At 39.6% G+C, this 19,381-nt stretch overlaps 1 protein-coding gene across 1 annotated transcript; it reads right to left on the bottom strand.

Moving 5' to 3' along the window:
• Nucleotides 1-2,972: 2,972 nt before the first annotated feature.
• LOC137079194 (CD48 antigen-like) lies at nt 2,973-12,912 on the bottom strand. Its single transcript, XM_067447152.1, has 4 exons — nt 12,597-12,912; nt 7,310-7,363; nt 3,491-3,751; nt 2,973-3,377 (listed from the first exon to the last, which is right to left on the bottom strand). Exons 1-4 carry the CDS (start codon nt 12,766-12,768, stop codon nt 3,235-3,237), a joined length of 630 nt encoding a protein of 209 aa, XP_067303253.1. The 5' UTR covers nt 12,769-12,912; the 3' UTR covers nt 2,973-3,234.
• Between the last annotated feature and the right edge of the window lie 6,469 nt (nt 12,913-19,381).

The following is a 19,381-nucleotide window of genomic DNA, read 5'->3' on the forward strand; positions in this document are numbered from 1 at the left end:
GTGTTTTATGACCCGTTTCGTTTTATTGTAAATACAATATACGTTTCTCAGTACTAAGTACACAAACTTCTGATTTGTGTCCGTGTATTCAGACTTGCCAAATTCGACTGGAGAAAGAACTCCCATGGATGGGCAGCGTTATTAGGCTACAATAAAATTAAATATATGATAAAACACCACTCTGCCTCTTTTCATTTTCATAAATTAAAAATTAAACATAGCCACACAAATGTAGTGCAGGTAATGCATTATCTTCACTGCATGTATAACAAAATTAAATATGCCCTGTCTTTTTTTTTAAACCCTGCCTTTTTTAATTTACATTTAAAAAAATTGAATAATAATAAAAATAATATATATGGTAACACTTTACAAAAAGGTTGTATAAGTTAACATTAGTTAATATATTAGTTAACATTAACTAACCATGAACAACACCTTTGTTTAGCATTTGTTAATCTTTTTTAACAATCCAGCTGTTCATGGTTTGTTCGTTAGTTCATAGCCGATTAACTAATGTTAATAAGATTTTAATAAAGTATTAGTAAATGTTGAAATTAACATTAACAAAGATAAATGAACGCTTTATAAGTGCAGTTCATTATTAGTTAACGAATGTAGTTAACTAATGTTAATTAATTAACAAAGCGAACAATTAGTCAAACAAAGTTAGTGCTATCTACAACGGTTAAATTATACCTAAAAATATTCAACATTTCCCCTCAGCCAAAATCTGTCTGCCAAGGAACAAATTATAGATTCATGAGAACAAAGATCGCCAGTTATCTACACAAAATGAATATCTCAATATCTCAGGACGAATAACCTCTACAGAGACATCAGAGTCAGCGGCAAACGTAAGAACGACTAGCCGAGGAAAGGCTGGTCTCGCCGGGTTAACGAGCGCTGAGCGCCAGCTGAACGACCGGAGGTCACAACTCCTAGAACGCCAGATCAAATGTTCCTCTCTTTATAATCAAACCACAGATTTAATATGACTCGAGTCCCGAGTTTGGGCGGGAGCCAATCAGGGGCCAATCAGATTTTAGCAGGGGCCAGGGCCCCTGTGGCCCCGCCTCTAGAACCGCCCCTGCAGGCACGCACTTGCACCGCGGTTCATCTCACATCTGATGACGCGTCTTTAATATGGGTTGTAACTTGAAAAAGATGCTTTATGTATGTTTCTGTCGATGGATACACATGCTGGCTCCTCAGTTATACATTACAACAACAGCGATAATAAAAGAAAACTGGCAAAACGATCTCTCTTTGTAATCTTTGTTCAATGCATGCAAGTGCTGCCGTATGTTCGAATAGGAGTCATTTTCGCTGTCATCACCCGGGTGTAAAGCCAGAAGACGTGAATGAGAACTCGCGCGCTGTGAGAAGATCTGCGGCTCACAGCATGCAAATATTAAGTTCTCTTTCAAGTCTTGTGCTTGAACGGACAAACTCACACAAGAAGTATGTCAACATGTCCATCTTAATGAGTATCCAAGCAGACATAAGCTGTGTCTCATTTCGTTAAATTTCGAAGGCTGCGTCCTCCGGAGGACACGTCCTGTGTAGGATGCAGTACACGGAGTGTCCTCAATCAGAATTAAATGAGACGTCCTTCGTAGGACACACAGGCAGGAAGTATTACGTTGCTATGCCAACAAGCTCAGCCTCGTTGCGCTCTCACGCCAGTTATGAATGAAAATGATTTATAACTTGAAAATGACCATGAAATGTTTCTTGTCTTGACAGCAAAGTATTGTTCTAAACGTTTAAATTGCACTAAACAGTTGTAATCCTGTTTACCACAACTATCTGTTTGAGGTACTAGAGCTTAAAAAACAACAAAAAAAGCTTGAACTACTTAATTTAAACACCACACCTACGCTCGCATGTATATCTGGCGGTGGTGCCGTTTTTTCATGTAATATATTAAAAAAAAATGACGGTTGTTAACGGAGATGCAAAGAATTGTGGGTTGTCTCCAGCCGTGAAGGATACTCCTCGTGCACACTCCGAATTCCTGTGAAAGAAGGACGCATTCGAAGGTCGCATTTGGAGAGTCCTACTCACTTTTTCGAAATGAGATGGCCTTATGACGTATGCACCCTTCGAATGAGACCTCCAGAGGACGCAGCCTTCTGAAATGAGACACAAGCATAGTGTGAATATGCCTTAAGTGAACATACAGTCGAGAAAGACGACGTGGCCTTTACTGCTGTCTGTTTAATGTCAAACAAAAGGACATCACTCACGGCTCTTGATTGAATAGCTTGTGTAAGTTTAATAAGGATTAATCGTTCATTTAAACAGTTAAATATGCCGTTATTTTACATTTGATTACTTTATTCAATTTCTGTACCTAAAAACTAATGTTAGACCTACCTGAAAAACCTGAAAAGCATTGTTTATTTTATTCTTACCTTTGCTCAATAGTATTTATTTGTGTTCTCTTATCGTTTTATTTTTAATACTATGCATGTAACATTCCGGTAAAGAAGGGGATCTATTTGTTGATTTTGTATATAAAAAAAGAACATAAGTAGGGAGAATTTTTAAAAAAGCATTTTTTTTTATATATAAACTCAAAAGCATGTTGTGATAGACTGAACAATAGACCAACAATAGACTGAAACTGTATATACTGTATACACACACAGTATCGATCATCTCAAATGGAAATTTAAAATAGTTAAAAGCAGCAACAAACTAAAAACAAAACCAATAGTATAAAAAAAAAAAAAAAAGCGTCTTAAAACACAGGGAATATGTGACAAATGTAATTGTGTGTTCAAATGTAATTGTACATTCATCCACAGAGTTGGCAAGGAAAGGACTGTTTGCTGTAAAGGTAAAATTTAAGCCAAAAATGGTAATTTAAAAGATATTTGAAGAGCATTTGTAACCAAACAACATTGGTGCCCACTGACTTGATCGTATCAACAATGTTTCTAAAAATATCTTCTTGTGAAATTAATTAATTCAGGCCTAAAACCACATGAACGTGATTAAATGGTGAAAGGACAGTCATTTTTTAGTGAACACTTTACATCAACCAATGATACTTTTATAAAATTCTGTTCTTGTTAACCATTTTCATCTCATGTCAATAATGACATGTTGATTTGGAGAGTGTTGGGTGACGATAAAAGAGGATTAATTTGGACCTCTCTCGACACACCAACTTGGGTATCAACAGATCTTGCAGTATTTTCATTGTGTCGTCTCACTGATATATCAACACACTGATGATGCAGCTCTTCTCTGAGCTGAGCAGATCCTCATATTCTCAACCAGAATGAAAACCGTGGCGATTCCCACCAGACCAGACAGAACCAGTCGGATCAGAGCCTCAGTGATGCCACAACACTCTGCACAATCTGAAAGAGAAGAGACTTATCCATGAACATCTTCAACTTCATTAAATGTCTTTGTCTGTGGAGGCACAGGAGCTGAGGTTATGTGGCAGGAAGTGAGTTTTGACTTTTCCTACCTTCATGTCGTGGGCAGGTCTCTTTCCTGTGAAGACGGACACTCTTATTGCTCACTGGATTTGCAGCCGTGCAGCTGTAGATCTCTGGGTCATTATAATGAAGCTCTAATGGTAAACTGAGGTTAACGCTGAGATCAGGATTGCTGATCTGGTTCATTATTTCATCCCCTTTATACCACGAGATGGACACGTTTCGATCATTTCTCACAGAGCAGAACACAAAGCAGAAATCCTCTGTCTTCTGTGGCTGCATTGATGTGCCTAAAGGACATATTTTGAGAACATTTTCTGTCATATTATTATTTCTTTACAGACAAAAACAATTTTTTTGTAGCTGTGAGTCATAGCCCAGGATTGCGAAACGCTACAGAAGGTTGATGGAGGTTTAGTTCCTTTCCACTGTCGTCTTTGGCTTAGCTGGGGTTATAAGACACTTTATCTGCTCTGACAATATCAGAGACCTGTTGCATGAAGCTAGCTGAATAAACTCTGAGTTTCAGATTAGGTTTAGAGTTGACAAATCCAGATAAATCCAACCCGGTTTAGATCAAGTTCAACCATTTCTCAAAGCGATCAACTCTGAAGCGTGTGCACCTGAAAGTGTGACACGTGCGGCAAACAGCCAATCACAGCATCCGTTAGCCTGACAAGCCAGACCCACATCAAGATGTTTGGTCTGGAAACTCACCATTGACAGCTCAATCCGAGGGGCGGATAAACGGTTGTCTTTCAAACTCCCTCTTCACACGATAGGATAGCGCTACACCAACCAGAACAACGAAGGTGAAACAGAGCTCGCTGAGAGATTAAACAGTAGCTGTATCCGTTCGGCTAAACTCCGAACACATCTTCCCTTCTTAAGAATGACTTCAGTGCCGTTCTTTGTTCTTTTCTCAGAGAAAAGCTTAACTCCAAGTCTTCCAGAGTCGCGGTCAAAGCTGATTCGAAAGACCGCCACCGTTCGCCAGTTTCTGTGTTTACTAGAAGCACGCAAACGCAACTCGGCCGTCGTCATTATGGCCCCGCCCACCGACTCTATACACGATGTGATTGGCCCGGCAAGAGTTAGGCGTTTACAGCTCAGAAGGGTTTTGAGAGTTCCTAGACGACACTCGCGGGCAGATTAAATTTGCTGCCGCTAGGGTGCGTCTAGATTTTTAGACTAAGCGTCCATTTGATTCACTTCTCTTCTGAAGATTGAGAGATCGTTTTGAAAATGATCATACAATTAAATGTGTTTACAAAGCAGAAATAAACACTGCTGCAGCGGCGAGAGTTTGAGAAGGCAGCTAAAAGAATATCTGACTATATCAATGCATGACGTGAATCAAAGAAATATGTAATAATCATAGGTTCACAAAGAGCTCAAATGAATACATGTTGTTGAAAAGAATAATGAACGCATGTATATATTTATATTACTATTTGGCTACTTGTCAATTAATATAATAATTATATGACCATAGTATATAAATTCAAAGTGATTATAATTCATATAATAAAAATATAGTTAATAATTAGCACCAATTTTTTTTTAGAAAATTTAAAGAATTAGCACCACAATTTTATTTCTTAAAGGGGGGGTGAAATGCTGTTTCATGCATACTGAGCTTTTTACACTGTTGAAGACTTGGATTCCCATCCTAAACATAGACAAAGTTTCAAAAACTAATGTTGGACGTTTGATGGAGTATTTCTGTGTTAAAAATACTCCTTCCGGTTTCTCACAAGTTTCGGCGAGTTTTTTTCGAGTATGGGTCTACTTGACGTTAAATAGATCGGAAGGTCCTTGTATGGGCTGTACGGGCTCTTCTCCCGGAAGGGTGCGCGCGCGTGACTAGAGGGAGAGAGAGGAAATGCACGCCGTAAACAGTCTCTCAGGTGCAGATCCAGTCGTCCGTGAACACTTATGACGCGCCGCGCTCCACTTTATTCCTATGGGTGACGTCGAGCGACTTCAATGCTTCAGCACAGCATTCTGGGAAGGCAGCGCTGCATTTGAACCGATTTGAACGCAGAAATGACGGGAAGCTTCAAGGCATCGCTTCAGTCGCGTCACAAAGTGGATTTCCACGGTCACTGCTGTCACAGGACTTCACCAAATCATACCAAAGAAGTGTGTTTTTGACAGAGCGGTCCCAGCGATAAAGGTTCGGTCCTGCTTTGGAAGCAGCCGGTGAGTAAAACTGCTTCAAATGTCTCTGCTATTGGCTATCGTCACGTGAGTAAACATCAGTAAACGACACGATCGCGTGCTTCGTCATTCAAATGCGCTAACGGTTACTCCATTGTTGTTCTGTATAACACTAGTCTGACTCTGACGTGCAAAACCGTTTTGCTTGCTACCTCTAAGGTCTAGTCACATACAATAGTCCATAAACCGAATCATGTCCTCATAAACTGCGCGTAAAGACACACAAAGGCCCCTAAATAAAGTACATACCACAGAGACGGACATCCTGATGTTGCCGTTTCTCCTGTTCAATTTATTTCAGCCTCAGATTTGATTGTGGATCATTATCTGTATTAGCTGAGATAGCTGAGATGGGTTCCTCCACGCTTGAGGACGTCACCGCTTTGTGCACATTCGTCATTCTTTAGCTCCGCCCACACGATACGCCTCCAGGCGCTCGGTTTTTTCCGGAAAGACTCGGTACAGCCCATATTTCTTTTATAAATATGATAAAACTAAAGACTTTTCGGAGATATGAAGGATGCAATACTACTCTATAGGTACTCAAGATTGACATGAGATTGACTGAAACTGAGCGTTTCACCCCCCCTTTAAGTTTTTTCATTATAAACTGCTTCAATGTGGGGTGTGGCCTTATTGTGTCTTTACTTGCAGCTGATTGGTCCAGTTTGGGTTTGAGATCTCTAACCCAGAATTAAACCTGCTCCAGAGCAGGTTAGCTGTGTAGTGTATGTTACCATAGTGATGAACACTGATAAAAAACAATCCACCTTCTTGAGCCCGAAAAACCAGAGTTTGCTCAAACTAATCTCGAACTTACCTGGGTAACAACTGAAACCAGCTTTGTGAAACAGGCCAATGATGAGAACAATACTTAAACTAAAACTAATCTGAAGGGGGATTTGCTCTGGTTAAACCCGTTACACAGAGACTAGGTCAAAAATCGCGTACTCTCTTGAGTTGGTTCTTTTTTTGATTAAGTAATTATTTAATGACTGCTAAAAACTATGTTCTGTAGCCTACACTCTAAAAAATGCTGGGTTAAAAACAACCCAAGTTGGGTTGAAAATGGACTAACCCAGAAATATGGTTGTTTGAACCCTAGTAAATGGACCCATTCAAACAACCCAATTTCTGGGCTTGTCCATTTTTAACCCAACTTGGGTTGTTTTTAACCCTGCATTTTTTAGAGTGTATAGCTTGAATATATTTAGTATGAATGTTATCCAGACATTCTCCATGTTGTCATTGTCATGTGATCTATCAGTATCAGTTGTGCGCTTTACTACCATTCACAAATACCATTCCTTTGTTGTTGTTTTTTATGTTGATTCTTTACTGTCAGCTTCCTTTCTTTATGGATTGTAATTTGCATTATACACTTTTTTTTTTTAAGTCGTTAGATGTAGATGTTTGCTGTTCCCCGTTGTCTTTGTTTCCCAGTGCTATGTTCCAGCATTATTTTATTTTTTATTAAACTCCACTGTACTTGGATCCTCATCTCTGCCTGCCTTCCTTCATCTTATTAGGTCTTTTCAGTCCTAAGTTATGTATTACTCATTTACTCTTCACTTGTAAATGGGAAAGTCTGCTAAACTGATAAGCAGAAAAGTTGGGGAACTCACCTTTATCCCGGTTTACAGTAACTAGAGCCATGATGACAGGTACAGAGACAGGCACTTTAAGAAAAGAAGAAACATCTTTAAGATTATATTGTTTTTAATACCTGATGTGAACATTGCATGGCAGTATTTTCACACTTTATTCTTGAAGATTGTGAATAAGCATGCACCTGTTAGGACATTCAGAGTAAAAGGCCATGATAACCCATGGTTCTCAAATGAACTATCTGAACTTCTTCATGAAAGAAATTTGGCTTGGGCCATAGCAAGGAAATCGGATACGGAAAGAGATTGGGTAGCATTTAGAACATTGCGAAACAAATGTACAGCTTTAATACGTAGATCAAAATCTGAATATTATCTAAATGAAACCTCACAAAATTTAAATAATCCTATTAAATTTTGGAAAACCATCAAATCACTTTCTCCCTCTATGTTGTATAAGGATTTTCCTGATCAAATTTTAGTAAAAGATAGTCTGATTACTAATAAGACGGACATGGTAAATGTTTTTAATAAGCATTTTATTTCTTCAGGTTCAATATTTAATGAAATTTCTTTGAGTGATATACCAAATCCATCACCTCTACTGAGAGATGATAGTGCTATTTTTAGATTTTCTCCTATTTTAAGAAGTGAAGTTTTAAAGGCATTAAAAAACCTGGACATTAAGAAGTCTGCAGGGCCTGATGAAATTGAGCCATATTTTTTGAAAGTTGCTGCCGAGGTCATTGCTGGCCCATTAGCGTATATTTTTAATTTATCATTAGAACAGAATGTTGTTCCTGATGTTTGGAAATCGGCTTTGGTTGTACCCCTGCTTAAAGGTGGAGATTCGGCCAATTTAAATAATTATAGACCGATTTCCAAGCTATCGGTGATAGTCAAAATTTTAGAATCTATTGTCAGTGAACAGCTAAAGGAATTTTTGTCTAGAAACAGCATTTTGTTCAGGTATCAGTCCGGTTTCAGAAAGAATCATAGTACGGTAACTGCCACAATGAAAGTTCTAAATGACATTACCTGTGCTCTAGATAAAGCTCTTCTCTAGGAAACGTAAGTGTGAATCTTCTTTACCATCTCTTTACACTTTGCAGGGTATTTCTATAGAACTAGTCTCCTCCTATAGATACCTAGGCTTTGTATTGGAAGAGGACTTATCATTTAAGTTACATATTAAACATTTGTTATCTAAGTTAAGGCTACAGCTGGGGTTTTACTTTCGGAATAGTGCTTGTTTTTCACAGTCAGCCAGGAGAAAGCTGGTGGAAGCTACTTTCTTACCTGTCTTAGATTATGGAGACGTTTTTTTACAGAAATACCACTAAGGCCCTTTTACAATCATTGGATTCCGTTTATCACTCTGCTTTAAGATTTATAACTCGGGCAAATCATTACACTCATCATTGTGCACTGTATGAAATGGTGGGTTGGCCTTCACTTCATTTAAGAAGGAACAAGCACTGGCTTATATTTGTGTATAAGGCCATAGTTGGCCAGCTTCCTCTGTATATGAATAGTCTAATAACTGTCAATAGTAAAGGGCATAATCTGCGTTCAAGTAGATACATTCTTTTAAATGTCCCCTTAATGAAGACAGAGTTTGGAAAAACTGCTTTTATTTATAATGCATCAACTGCCTTGAATGAGATTCAAAGATCACTAAAACTTAGTGGCCCTCATTTATCAAAAGTGCGTACACCAAATTTCCAGCGTACACCTTGCGTACACCCAAACCCACGGTGACTTTGAGATTTATCAATATGGACGTTGGCGTACGGCACGCTCAAATCCTACGCCAGCTCAGGAGGTGGTGTACGCACGTTTGAGTTAGTGTGAAAATGCGCAGAAAAACAATTCCTAACACCACAAAACGCACTGACAAGATATGCTATATGACCCACTGTTAAAAACCACAACAACAACATTTAGTGTTTATTTTTGTGTAACATGAACGTCAATGTTTAATTTGTGTGACTTTACCAAAGCGTTTGATTTGTAGGAATATGTAATCCTCCAGTCGCGAGCCTGTGCGCTTTATCTGACAGTTCAGGGTTAGGCCCGGCAGCTGCGCACGGACTAGTACTAAAATAATTCAGACTGACAAAATAATAAAAATGACCTTCTTCTTTTAAATAATAATAAAATCAATAAAAACGGCATTTTCTTCTAAATAACAAGCGTCATTAAGAATAATAATCATAATAATAAGAAGAAGAATCTTACAAATTGTCATGTAATTATTAATGTGAATGAATCTTACTCCACATCACATCATCATCACTATTGTACCCCAATACATGTGCCGTGATACGAAATTAAATGCTAATTGTTTCAAAACGTGCTGTAAAATAATGCAGTGACGGTAATTTATCATCCAAACAGCTATTTAAACTGCTGGAGTGCGCTTCTCAACCCCCACACTAACAGTAGCTACTCGTAATTTGGGTCCATATTTTGTTTTTGTGAGCGCCTTTATTCCCACTCTTTAAACTCCCAAATAAAACAATTTCGGGTTTTTTTCCACTTCCCTGGTGATGGTCTCGATGGGCGCATCTCAATCATCTCACTAGTCCACTAGTCAGAGCACTGATCAGGGAGTCAGCCCATTGACTTACGTCCTAATCAGTGCCCTGACTAAGTGGACTAAAGAGATGATTGAGCGCGCCCGATCTCCACGTCGGAGAAGTTTCGTTTCTTTGCCGTCTTCTGTTTGTCCATGGCGTAAAATGAGGGCGTGGGGGAGGAGGAGACTTGAATATATAGGGGCGTGTTATTCTAATGACGATCGTTTTCAGCCGCGGGATTTATCAATGGCAAGTATTGCGTACACCTGAATTGCAGAGGTGCGCACAGTTTCATAAATCAGGCGATGAGAGGAGTGTAAGCACAATCTTACACCAACATATACACCCGTTTCTACGCAAGATTGATAAATGAGGGCCAGTGTATTTATTTCACTCAATGGCCCTCATTTATCAAAAGTGCGTACACCAAATTTCCAGCGTACACCTTACGTACACCCAAACCCACGGTGACTTTGAGATTTATCAATATGGACGTTGGCGTACGGCACGCTCAAATCCTACGCCAGCTCAGGAGGTGGTGTACGCACGTTTGAGTTAGTGTGAAAATGCGCAGAAAAACAATTCCTAACACCACAAAACACACTGACAAGATATGCTATATGACCCACTGTTAAAAAACACAACAACAACATTCAGTGTTTATTTTTGTGTAACATGAACGTCAATGTTTAATTTGTGTGACTTTACCAAAGCGTTTGATCTGTAGGCATATGTATTCCTCCAGTCGCGAGCCTGTGCGCTTTATCTGACGGTTCAGGGTTAGGCCCGGCAGCTGCGCACGGACTGGGACTAAAATAATTCAGACTGACAAAATAATAAAAATTGCCTTCTTCTTTTAAATAATAATAAAATCAATAAAAACGGCATTTTCTTCTAAATAACAAGCGTCATTAAGAATAATAATCATAATAAGAAGAAGAAGAATCTTACAAATTGTCATGTAATTATTAATGTGAATGAATCTTACTCCACATCACATCATCATCACTATTGCCTACATGTGCCGTGATACGAAATTAAATGCTAATTGTTTCAAAACGTGCTGTAAAATAATGCATTGTGATGGTAATTTATCATCCAAACAGCTTTAAACTGCTGGAGTGCGCTTCTCAACCCCCACACTAACAGTAGCTACTCGTAATTTGGGTCCATATTTTGTTTTTGTAGGTGCCTTTAATTCCACTCTTTAAACTCCCAAATAAAACAATTTCGGGTTTTTTTCCACTTCCCTGGTGATGGTCTCGATGGGCGCATCTCAATCATCTCAATAGTTCAGTAGTCAGAGCACTGATCAGGGAGTCAGCCCGTTGACTTATGTCCTAATCAGTGCCCTGACTAAGTGGACTAAAGAGATGATTGAGCGCGCCCGATCTCCACGTCGGAGAAGTTTCGTTTCTTTGCCGTCTTCTGTTTGTCCATGACGTAAAATGAGGGCGTGCGGGAGGCAGAGACTTGAATATAGGGGCGTGTTATTCTAATGACGATCGTTTTCAGCCGCGGGATTTATCAAGGGCAAGTATTGCGTACACCTGGATTGCAGAGGTGCGCACAGTTTCATAAATCAGGCGGTAAGAGGAGTGTAAGCATAATCTTACGCCAACATATACACCTGTTTCTACGCAAGATTGATAAATGAGGGCCAATGAGTTTAAGTTATATCTTAATCGAACATTTCAAGCTTTCTGTACTTGTTCTTGTTCTTAATCATGTATTATTGCTGGAAATGTGTGTGTGGTCATTTTTTGTTTTATGTATTTAATTTTACGTTGTTGGTTTTATTTTGTTTTTTTTTGTGTGCTGCTACCTTGGCCAGGGCTCACTTGTAAATGAGATATCTATCTCAATGTGATTTTATTCCCTGGTTAAATAAAGGTATAATAAAAAAAAAAAAAAAAAGATGGGAATATGCAGGGAAACCAAAGACAGAAGCTGAAATAATTCTTGAATGTATTCACTATATGAAGAAGAAAAAAATCATCCTCATAATTTGCAGTGGCTTCAGAATAAATCATTGCAGGTTTAATCAACATTAGTTGATTATTAGGGCCCAAGTGCAGAAGGCCATTTTGAATTTTTTTTTAAAAACCTACTTTTTCGAACTCCTAGAAGTTTCGTCCAAATTTCATGAAAATCGAATCAGATCATCTTTAGACCACACTGGCAAAAAGTTATTTAAAGCTTTTTGATAAAACCCAACTGTTCTTGAATAGCATGCAAATTAAATTGACGCTGAGCACTCCATATTGGACACGAGTCTATCCCTCTGCAATGCTTTTGCATATTTTTTAGCATAGCAGTTGCGGGATAGCTTCCTTGTTTGACTCTGTTTTGCTTGGCGTCGGATAATTGCTGCTTGCAGCTATGTTTGTAATTGTAATTTTATTTCTTAAAGTTCTAATACTCTAACATGGTCAAAGTAAGATACTATTTTACCATTAATAAGCATCTGCCAAAAGCATAAATTACACCCTTCAGCCAGATAAAGTTGCAGTAATGAGAAATCAAGAGATTATACAGAAATTTTAAGTCACAATTATAAAATTTAAAGTCACAGTTACAATCAACATTTTTTACTCCCTGGTGAAATCATTTTGTGGATGATTTTTATAATCATGTCAAACATTCCCTCATTAACATATCTCTTTTGCTGACCAGTATTGATAGTTTCTGTGGTTTTTGTTCCTCCTGCAGCTAAAACTTACCATAAACATCAACCTTGAACCTTCTCTCGTAGATGGATCGAGTGTGGAGAGAAACTTCATACAGTCCAGAGTCACTGGCGCTGATGTTCCAGATGGTCAGAGCTCCAGTCTTTGGGTCCATTTTCACTCTGCCGGTCAGTCTCTCATAAAAGGGTTCAAAACCCTGATACATCTGTGCGATACGGACAGCTTGATCACCCCTTTCTAACAGCCATGTTGCTTCACTGAGACTCTCCAGCTCAGTGTCTCTTGTTTGCAGAGTGAGAACATCTCCCTCCGTTACAATCTTTAACTCGTCCCACTCGCATGTCACTAAATCAGAAAGAATTTTAAAACTGGTTAGAAACAGGTTACGTTTAGTGCTACAATATACAGGCCTACAAACCTCAACTACCCACAGAAACGTGTGGAATGCCTGTTAACAACCTCCTGTTATCATTAACACCAGTTAGATAATATCCATTGACTCTAAAATACTAAAACTAATCTAAATATACTAAAAAGCTAAAACAGAACAAACACCACCACAGTGTATTCGCACCGAACCAGTTTAGTACAGGACTTCCGGTACAGTGCATGTGTATGCTAGTGCATGTGTATGCTACTGAATGTAATCTTTAAAGGGGTCATGAATTAAGAAATCAACTTTTCATTCAGCCTTTGATATATATAAAAGTTCATCATGATATAAGACAATCCTGTAAATTTCGAAGTTGAAAACTTTTTTCACACCAGACTCAGAAAACGAGAGATCTCAGAATGTGCCAGTCTGTGAAGTCATTGTGTAATGAAACACTGCCTCAACAGAAGAAGAAGAGCGCCTGATTCTATAGCCCCACCCACAGACTCGTGCATGGTATGTTATACAGGTGCTGGTCATATAAATGGGGCGGCAGTGGTTCATGTAGGTTGTCTACAAACCAGAAGGTTGGTGGTTCAATCCCCGGTTCCACCTGACCAAGTGTCGAAGTGTCCATGAGCAAGACACCTAACCCCAGCTGCTCCCGATGAGCTGGATGGCGCCTTACATGGCTGACATCGCCGTCGGTGTATGAATGGGTGAATGTGAGGCAAAAATGTAAAGCGCTTTGGATAAAAGCGCTATATAAATGCAGTCCATTTACCATAATTAGAATATCATCAAAAAGTTGATTTATTTCACTAATTCCATTCAAAAAGTAAAACTTGTATATTATATTCATTCATTACACACAGACTGATATATTTTAAATGTTAATTTCTTTTAATTTTGATGATTATAACTGACAACTAAGGGAAATCCCAAATTCAGTATCTCAGAAAATTAGAGTATTGTGAAAAGTCAGCTAATTTACTCAAAACACCTGCAAAGGCCTTAACATGGTCTCTCAGTCTAGTTCTGGCTGACTAGACAGTTATCCAAAAGATGCAAAAGGATGACAAGACACAAAAGGTCATTAATTGCAAAAGAACTGGCTGTTCACAGAGCTCTGTGTCCTAGCAAATTAATAGAGTGGCGAAGGGAAGGAAAAGATGTGGTAGAAAAAAGTGTACAAGCAATAGGGATAACCACACCCTGGAGAGGATTGTGAAACAAAGATTGCCGTAAAAACCAAACACATCAACCCGTGTCTCGACTCATCATGCTGCCCGCCATCCCAGATAACGAGCCTACAACAGACTAACAAGGAAAATAGAAAGTGCATTTGCACAGCAAATGTGGGGGCGGCTGTAGAAGAGGAAGTTAAAGGGTAAGTTCACCCAAAAATGAAATTGATGTCATTAACTCCTCGCCCTAATGTCGTTCCACACCCGTAAGACCTCCGTTCATCTTCACACACAGTTTAAGATATTTTATATTTTATTCCCAGTATATGCAGCATATGCAGTCTATGCGCACTATACTGTCCATGTCCAGAAAGGGAATAAAAACATCATCAAAGTAGTCCATATGAGACATCAGTGGGTTGCCAATGTCATGTGATTTCAGCAGTTCGCATCGCGTCAAACTTAGCCTAGAAATCTAGACGCACCCTAGTGGCAGCAAATTTAATCTGCCCGCAAGTTTCGTCTAGGAACTCTCAATACCCTTCTGAGCTGTAATCCCCTAACTCTTGCCGGGCCAATCACATCGTGTATAGAGTCGGCGGGCGGGGCCATAATGACGACGGCCGAGTTGCGTTTGCGTGCTTCTAGTAAACACAGAAACTGGCGAACGGCGGTCTTTCGAATCAGCTTTGACCAGCTTCGACTCTGGAAGACTTGGAGTTAAGCTTTTCTCTGAGAAAAGAACAAAGAACGGCACTGAAGTCATTCTTAAAAAGGGAAGATGTGTTCTGAGTTTAGCCGACCGGATACGGCGAATGTTTAATCTGTCAACGAGCTCTACTTCACCTTCATTGCTCTGGTTGGTGTAGCGCTATCCTATCGCGTGCAGAGGGAGTTTGAAAGACAACCGTTTATCCGCCCCTCAGATTGAGCTGTCAATGGTGAGTTTCCAGACCAAACATCTTGATGTGGGTCTGGCTTGTCAGGCTACGTCAAACTGCCAAACTGTGTGACATTGGCGACCCGAATCATTGATCGATTCACTGATTCATGAACCGTTTGAATCTTTTTGGAGGAACAAGGAAGAGAAGACAATGCTGAATAAAGTCGTAGTTTTTGTTATTTTTGGACCCAAATGTATTTTGGATGCTTCAAGAGATTCTAACTAACCCACTGATGTCTCATATGGACTACTGTGATGATGTTTTTATTCCCTTTCTGGATATGGACAGTATAGTGTACATAGGCCCCGTTCACACCGCAAGTCCTAATGCTCAATTCTGATTTTTTGCTCAGATCTGATTTTTTGTTTGGCTGTTTACATTACCTTTTAAAATGTGGCCTAAATCTGATTCCAGTGTGAAATGTTTCAGGTTTCAAACTAACCCGCATGTGCAAAGAACAAATCAATGACATCAGACGGAGCACGCTGTTGCACTAAAGTTCGGGAGGTTATAGAGGAAGTAAGCATTTTCGCTTTTATTTAAACATTTTTGTGTAATGGAAGCCATAACATTAATGAGCATCTGCTGAAGAGGAGAAGAACGAAAAGAAAGAGAGCAAAATAGGTTATTTTGGCCTTTTGTCACCTTCCTTTGGCACTGAAGCCACGTTTTTCTGTGTCCCCGTTCTTCCATTTCATGTGCTTTCAAAAACGGAGCGGTTACGGTAGGATCCTTCTAGTTTAGTTTGAATTGAAGTATCTCCACATATAGTAATTAGGTCTAACACCTCACTCTCCCTCCACTGACTCGCTCCATCACTGTTCTCTATATCTAGTCAAGTTTTTAATGTTACTGTCTGTGTCTGTTGTGTCTAGGGCTAACTCGCTGGTGCATAATTGTGACAAATGTCGACATAGATTGACGTAAAATACGCACCATATCCGCATCAAATCCACTTTGGTTGTTCACACTGTGGCCGCATTGGAAAAAATCAGATCTGGGTCTGATTCAGGACCACATATGTATGTGGTCTAAATCTGATTTGAAAAAATCAGATCTGGCCTAGATTTGAGTGTTCACACTACCTCTGAAGAGGTCTGACCTGGTCACTTGACCCAAAAAAATCAGATTTGGGCCACTTTTGCCTGCAGTGTGAATGGGGCCATAGACTACATATGCTCTAGGACTAAAATATAAAATATCTTAAACTGTGTATGAAGATGAACAGAGATCTTACGGGTGTGGAACGACATTAGGGTGAGTCATTAATGACATCAATTTCATTTTTGGGTGACTAACCCTTTAAAGGGATACTTCACTGCCTTTTCATATTAAACCATGTTATTCCCTTAACTTAAACGAGTTGATACATACCTCTCTCGTCTCAGTGCGTGGACTTAATCTCTCTGACGTGCGGTGACGATCTGATAGCATTTAGCTTAGCTCCCTAAGCCCAGTTCATTCACTATGGTACCAAACAGAGATCAAGTTAGAAGTACCAAACACCTCCACGCTTTCCCTATTTAAATACAGTTACACAAGTAGTTGAACGATCAAGTATGGTGACAAAATAAAACGTGGCGCGTTTCTAATCGGATTAAATAGGAGAACTATAATGTATGGCGGAATAGCACTTCTGAGAGTACTTCGGCTCGGCGCGGTAAAAAGTCCCGGCCGAAACATCTTCCCTCACATCTCCCTATTGACAGAAATGAGAGAGTGAGGGGGAGGTGTGAGGAAAGATGTTTCGGCCGGGACTTTTTACTGCGCCGAGCCGAAGTACTCTCAGAAGTGCTAATCCGCCATACATTATAGTTCTCCTTTTTAATCCGATTAGAGAAGTACCACGTTTTATTTTGTCACCATACTTGATCGTTCAACTATTCGTGTAACTGTATTTAAATAGGGAAAGCGTGGAGGTGTTTGGTACTTCTAACTTGATCTCTGTTTGGTTCCATAGTGAATGAACTGGGCTTAGGGAGCTAAGCTAAATGCTATCAGATCATCACCACGCGTCAGAGAGATTAAGTGCACGCACTGAGACGAGAGAGGTATGTATCAACTCGTTTTAGTTAAGGGAATAACAGAGTTTAATATGAAAAAGCGGTGAAGTAACCCTTTAAGCAGCGCCCTCTGCTAGACAACATTATCCATTACACAACCATACAGGACGAGCCTATGTAGCGATCATGCAAAGGGACAGCCAATCAAAACATAACATTGGTTGGGCGATCGTGCACAGAACTGTTCAGTTTGTTTTCGCTCAGCATAGATAGATGGTCTGTGTGTTGTTTCCTCCAAATTCCTCTCTGAGTTGTGTGCATCTGGGTGTGTTTACATGCACATTCTTAAGCGATTATGCCCAATAAGCCGACAATGAACATGGTCATGTAAACGCGGTAACCCATTTTCTTTTATCAGAGTAAGGTCATAAATGGCGTAGGCATAAACCAGTCGGGACAAGTAGTTTTTGCCTCTTAGCCTGATTTTGCGCGGCATGTACACGCATCAACCGGCTTTGGGTCATTTATCGGCATTTTGCATGAAATAAGGACATATATCACAAACGCAGACTCTTTTGAGACCCAGAAAATTGTAAAGATTTGTTGTCATCTCATTCAGTAGAAGTAGAAGAGGTTCAGTCAAAATGCTGCATGAGGGATAATATGAGCCGTGAATCTCCAGCTGACACAGTGCAAGCTTTATTTAACATCACAACTGACGTAACATTTGGAATACTCCAAGTCAGATACAGACATTATTATTTTTGACGTCACTACAAGGAAATAACCCGGTTAATTAATAAAGTCATGTAAACGCGGTTTACTTGCGTTGTCAGTTTACTGGTTACTAGCCTATATATACGGGGAAAATTGGTTATTTCAATAAGCTGATATTTGTGAGTTAGCAGCTTACTGGTGTGTATGTAAACGCACCCAGTGATAAAAGACCACACACACACACACACACACACACACACACACACACACACACACACACACACACACACACACACACACACACACACACACACACACACACACACACACACCAATGTAACCAGTGAACTTGATGGACAATAAAGTTATTCAAATGGGGTTCCTGTCTCCGTGTCCTTACCGACACCATGGCAATGGCCAAATCTACCTAAGACCAGTCCACCTTCAGTACTTCAGTCTGGATATTCTTATGAAAAACGAGATACTTATGAAAATACTCCTTTTTATTACACGTCTTTTTACACTACATATTGTCCCGAAAACACATTAATACACAAATAGAGATATATAGTGTATAGATGCATTGCATAGAATGGCAATGACATTTATGGACATGTTTATCATTAAAGGTGCACTATGCAGCTTTCCGTCCACTGGAGGGCGCTTATGCAAAACAAATGCGTACTTTGATGACGCAAAGTGTGAGCGCAGCATCTTGGGAGATGTGGTCTTCTCATCACAACCGGTGGAAAATAGGACTCGGGCAGAAATCATGTTCATGCATGCGGTTATCAACGTTACTGTAGTGAAGCAGAGCAGGACCGAGTGTTGTGGAGCTGAGCACGGCTGCTGGAGCGATTGTTAAACAAATACCCGCCTCGCGAATACCAGGACTTTTATTATGACGGGACGGGACTCATTTGCCGGGCGCCTGCACAGATCCGCTCTTCCGGTTATGATTTTGAGTTAATGTAGCTCTGTTTATCATATTAGATACATTTAAGTGTGTTTAAAACGATGTTATGACGTTACTCCGTGCGTTCACTTGTTCACACTGCTAAGAGTAAAGCGCTCCTGCCAAATAAAAGCCGAAACCGAGGGTAACGCAGATATGATGCAATTGACAGGCGACTCCCTCAAATGCAATGCTGAAATGTCCCTGTCCTTAGTTAAAATAGCAATTTTCTCACAATTTACAAATAGTTGGAAACTTCTGGGATATTGTAGGTACTCAACTGAACAAAATATATAACACCGGCCTAGTGGATTTTGGATATTTTACTGCAAAAATACTACATAGTGCACCTTTAATTATTCTGGCATGCAGTGCACAAAATTAAGATTAAGAGATGGCTCAAGTCAGTGTTCAATAAATGATGATGTTAAGTTTAGAAATGTTGTGCATCTATTTATTATTGGTGTGGCATTTTAGCTTGCAAATTAAGGGGAAAACTTTAAGATATCAGACCTAAAAATCAGCAGCACATATCGGCCATCGGCTGACCATGACCTCTGAACATTTGCAATAGAAAACGTCTCAGGTTACGTATGTAACCATGGTTCCCTGAGAGGGAACGAGACGCTGCATCGAAAC

This window comes from Pseudorasbora parva, chromosome 6, assembly GCF_024679245.1.
Source record: "Pseudorasbora parva isolate DD20220531a chromosome 6, ASM2467924v1, whole genome shotgun sequence".
In the NCBI taxonomy this organism is placed as follows: domain Eukaryota; kingdom Metazoa; phylum Chordata; class Actinopteri; order Cypriniformes; family Gobionidae; genus Pseudorasbora; species Pseudorasbora parva.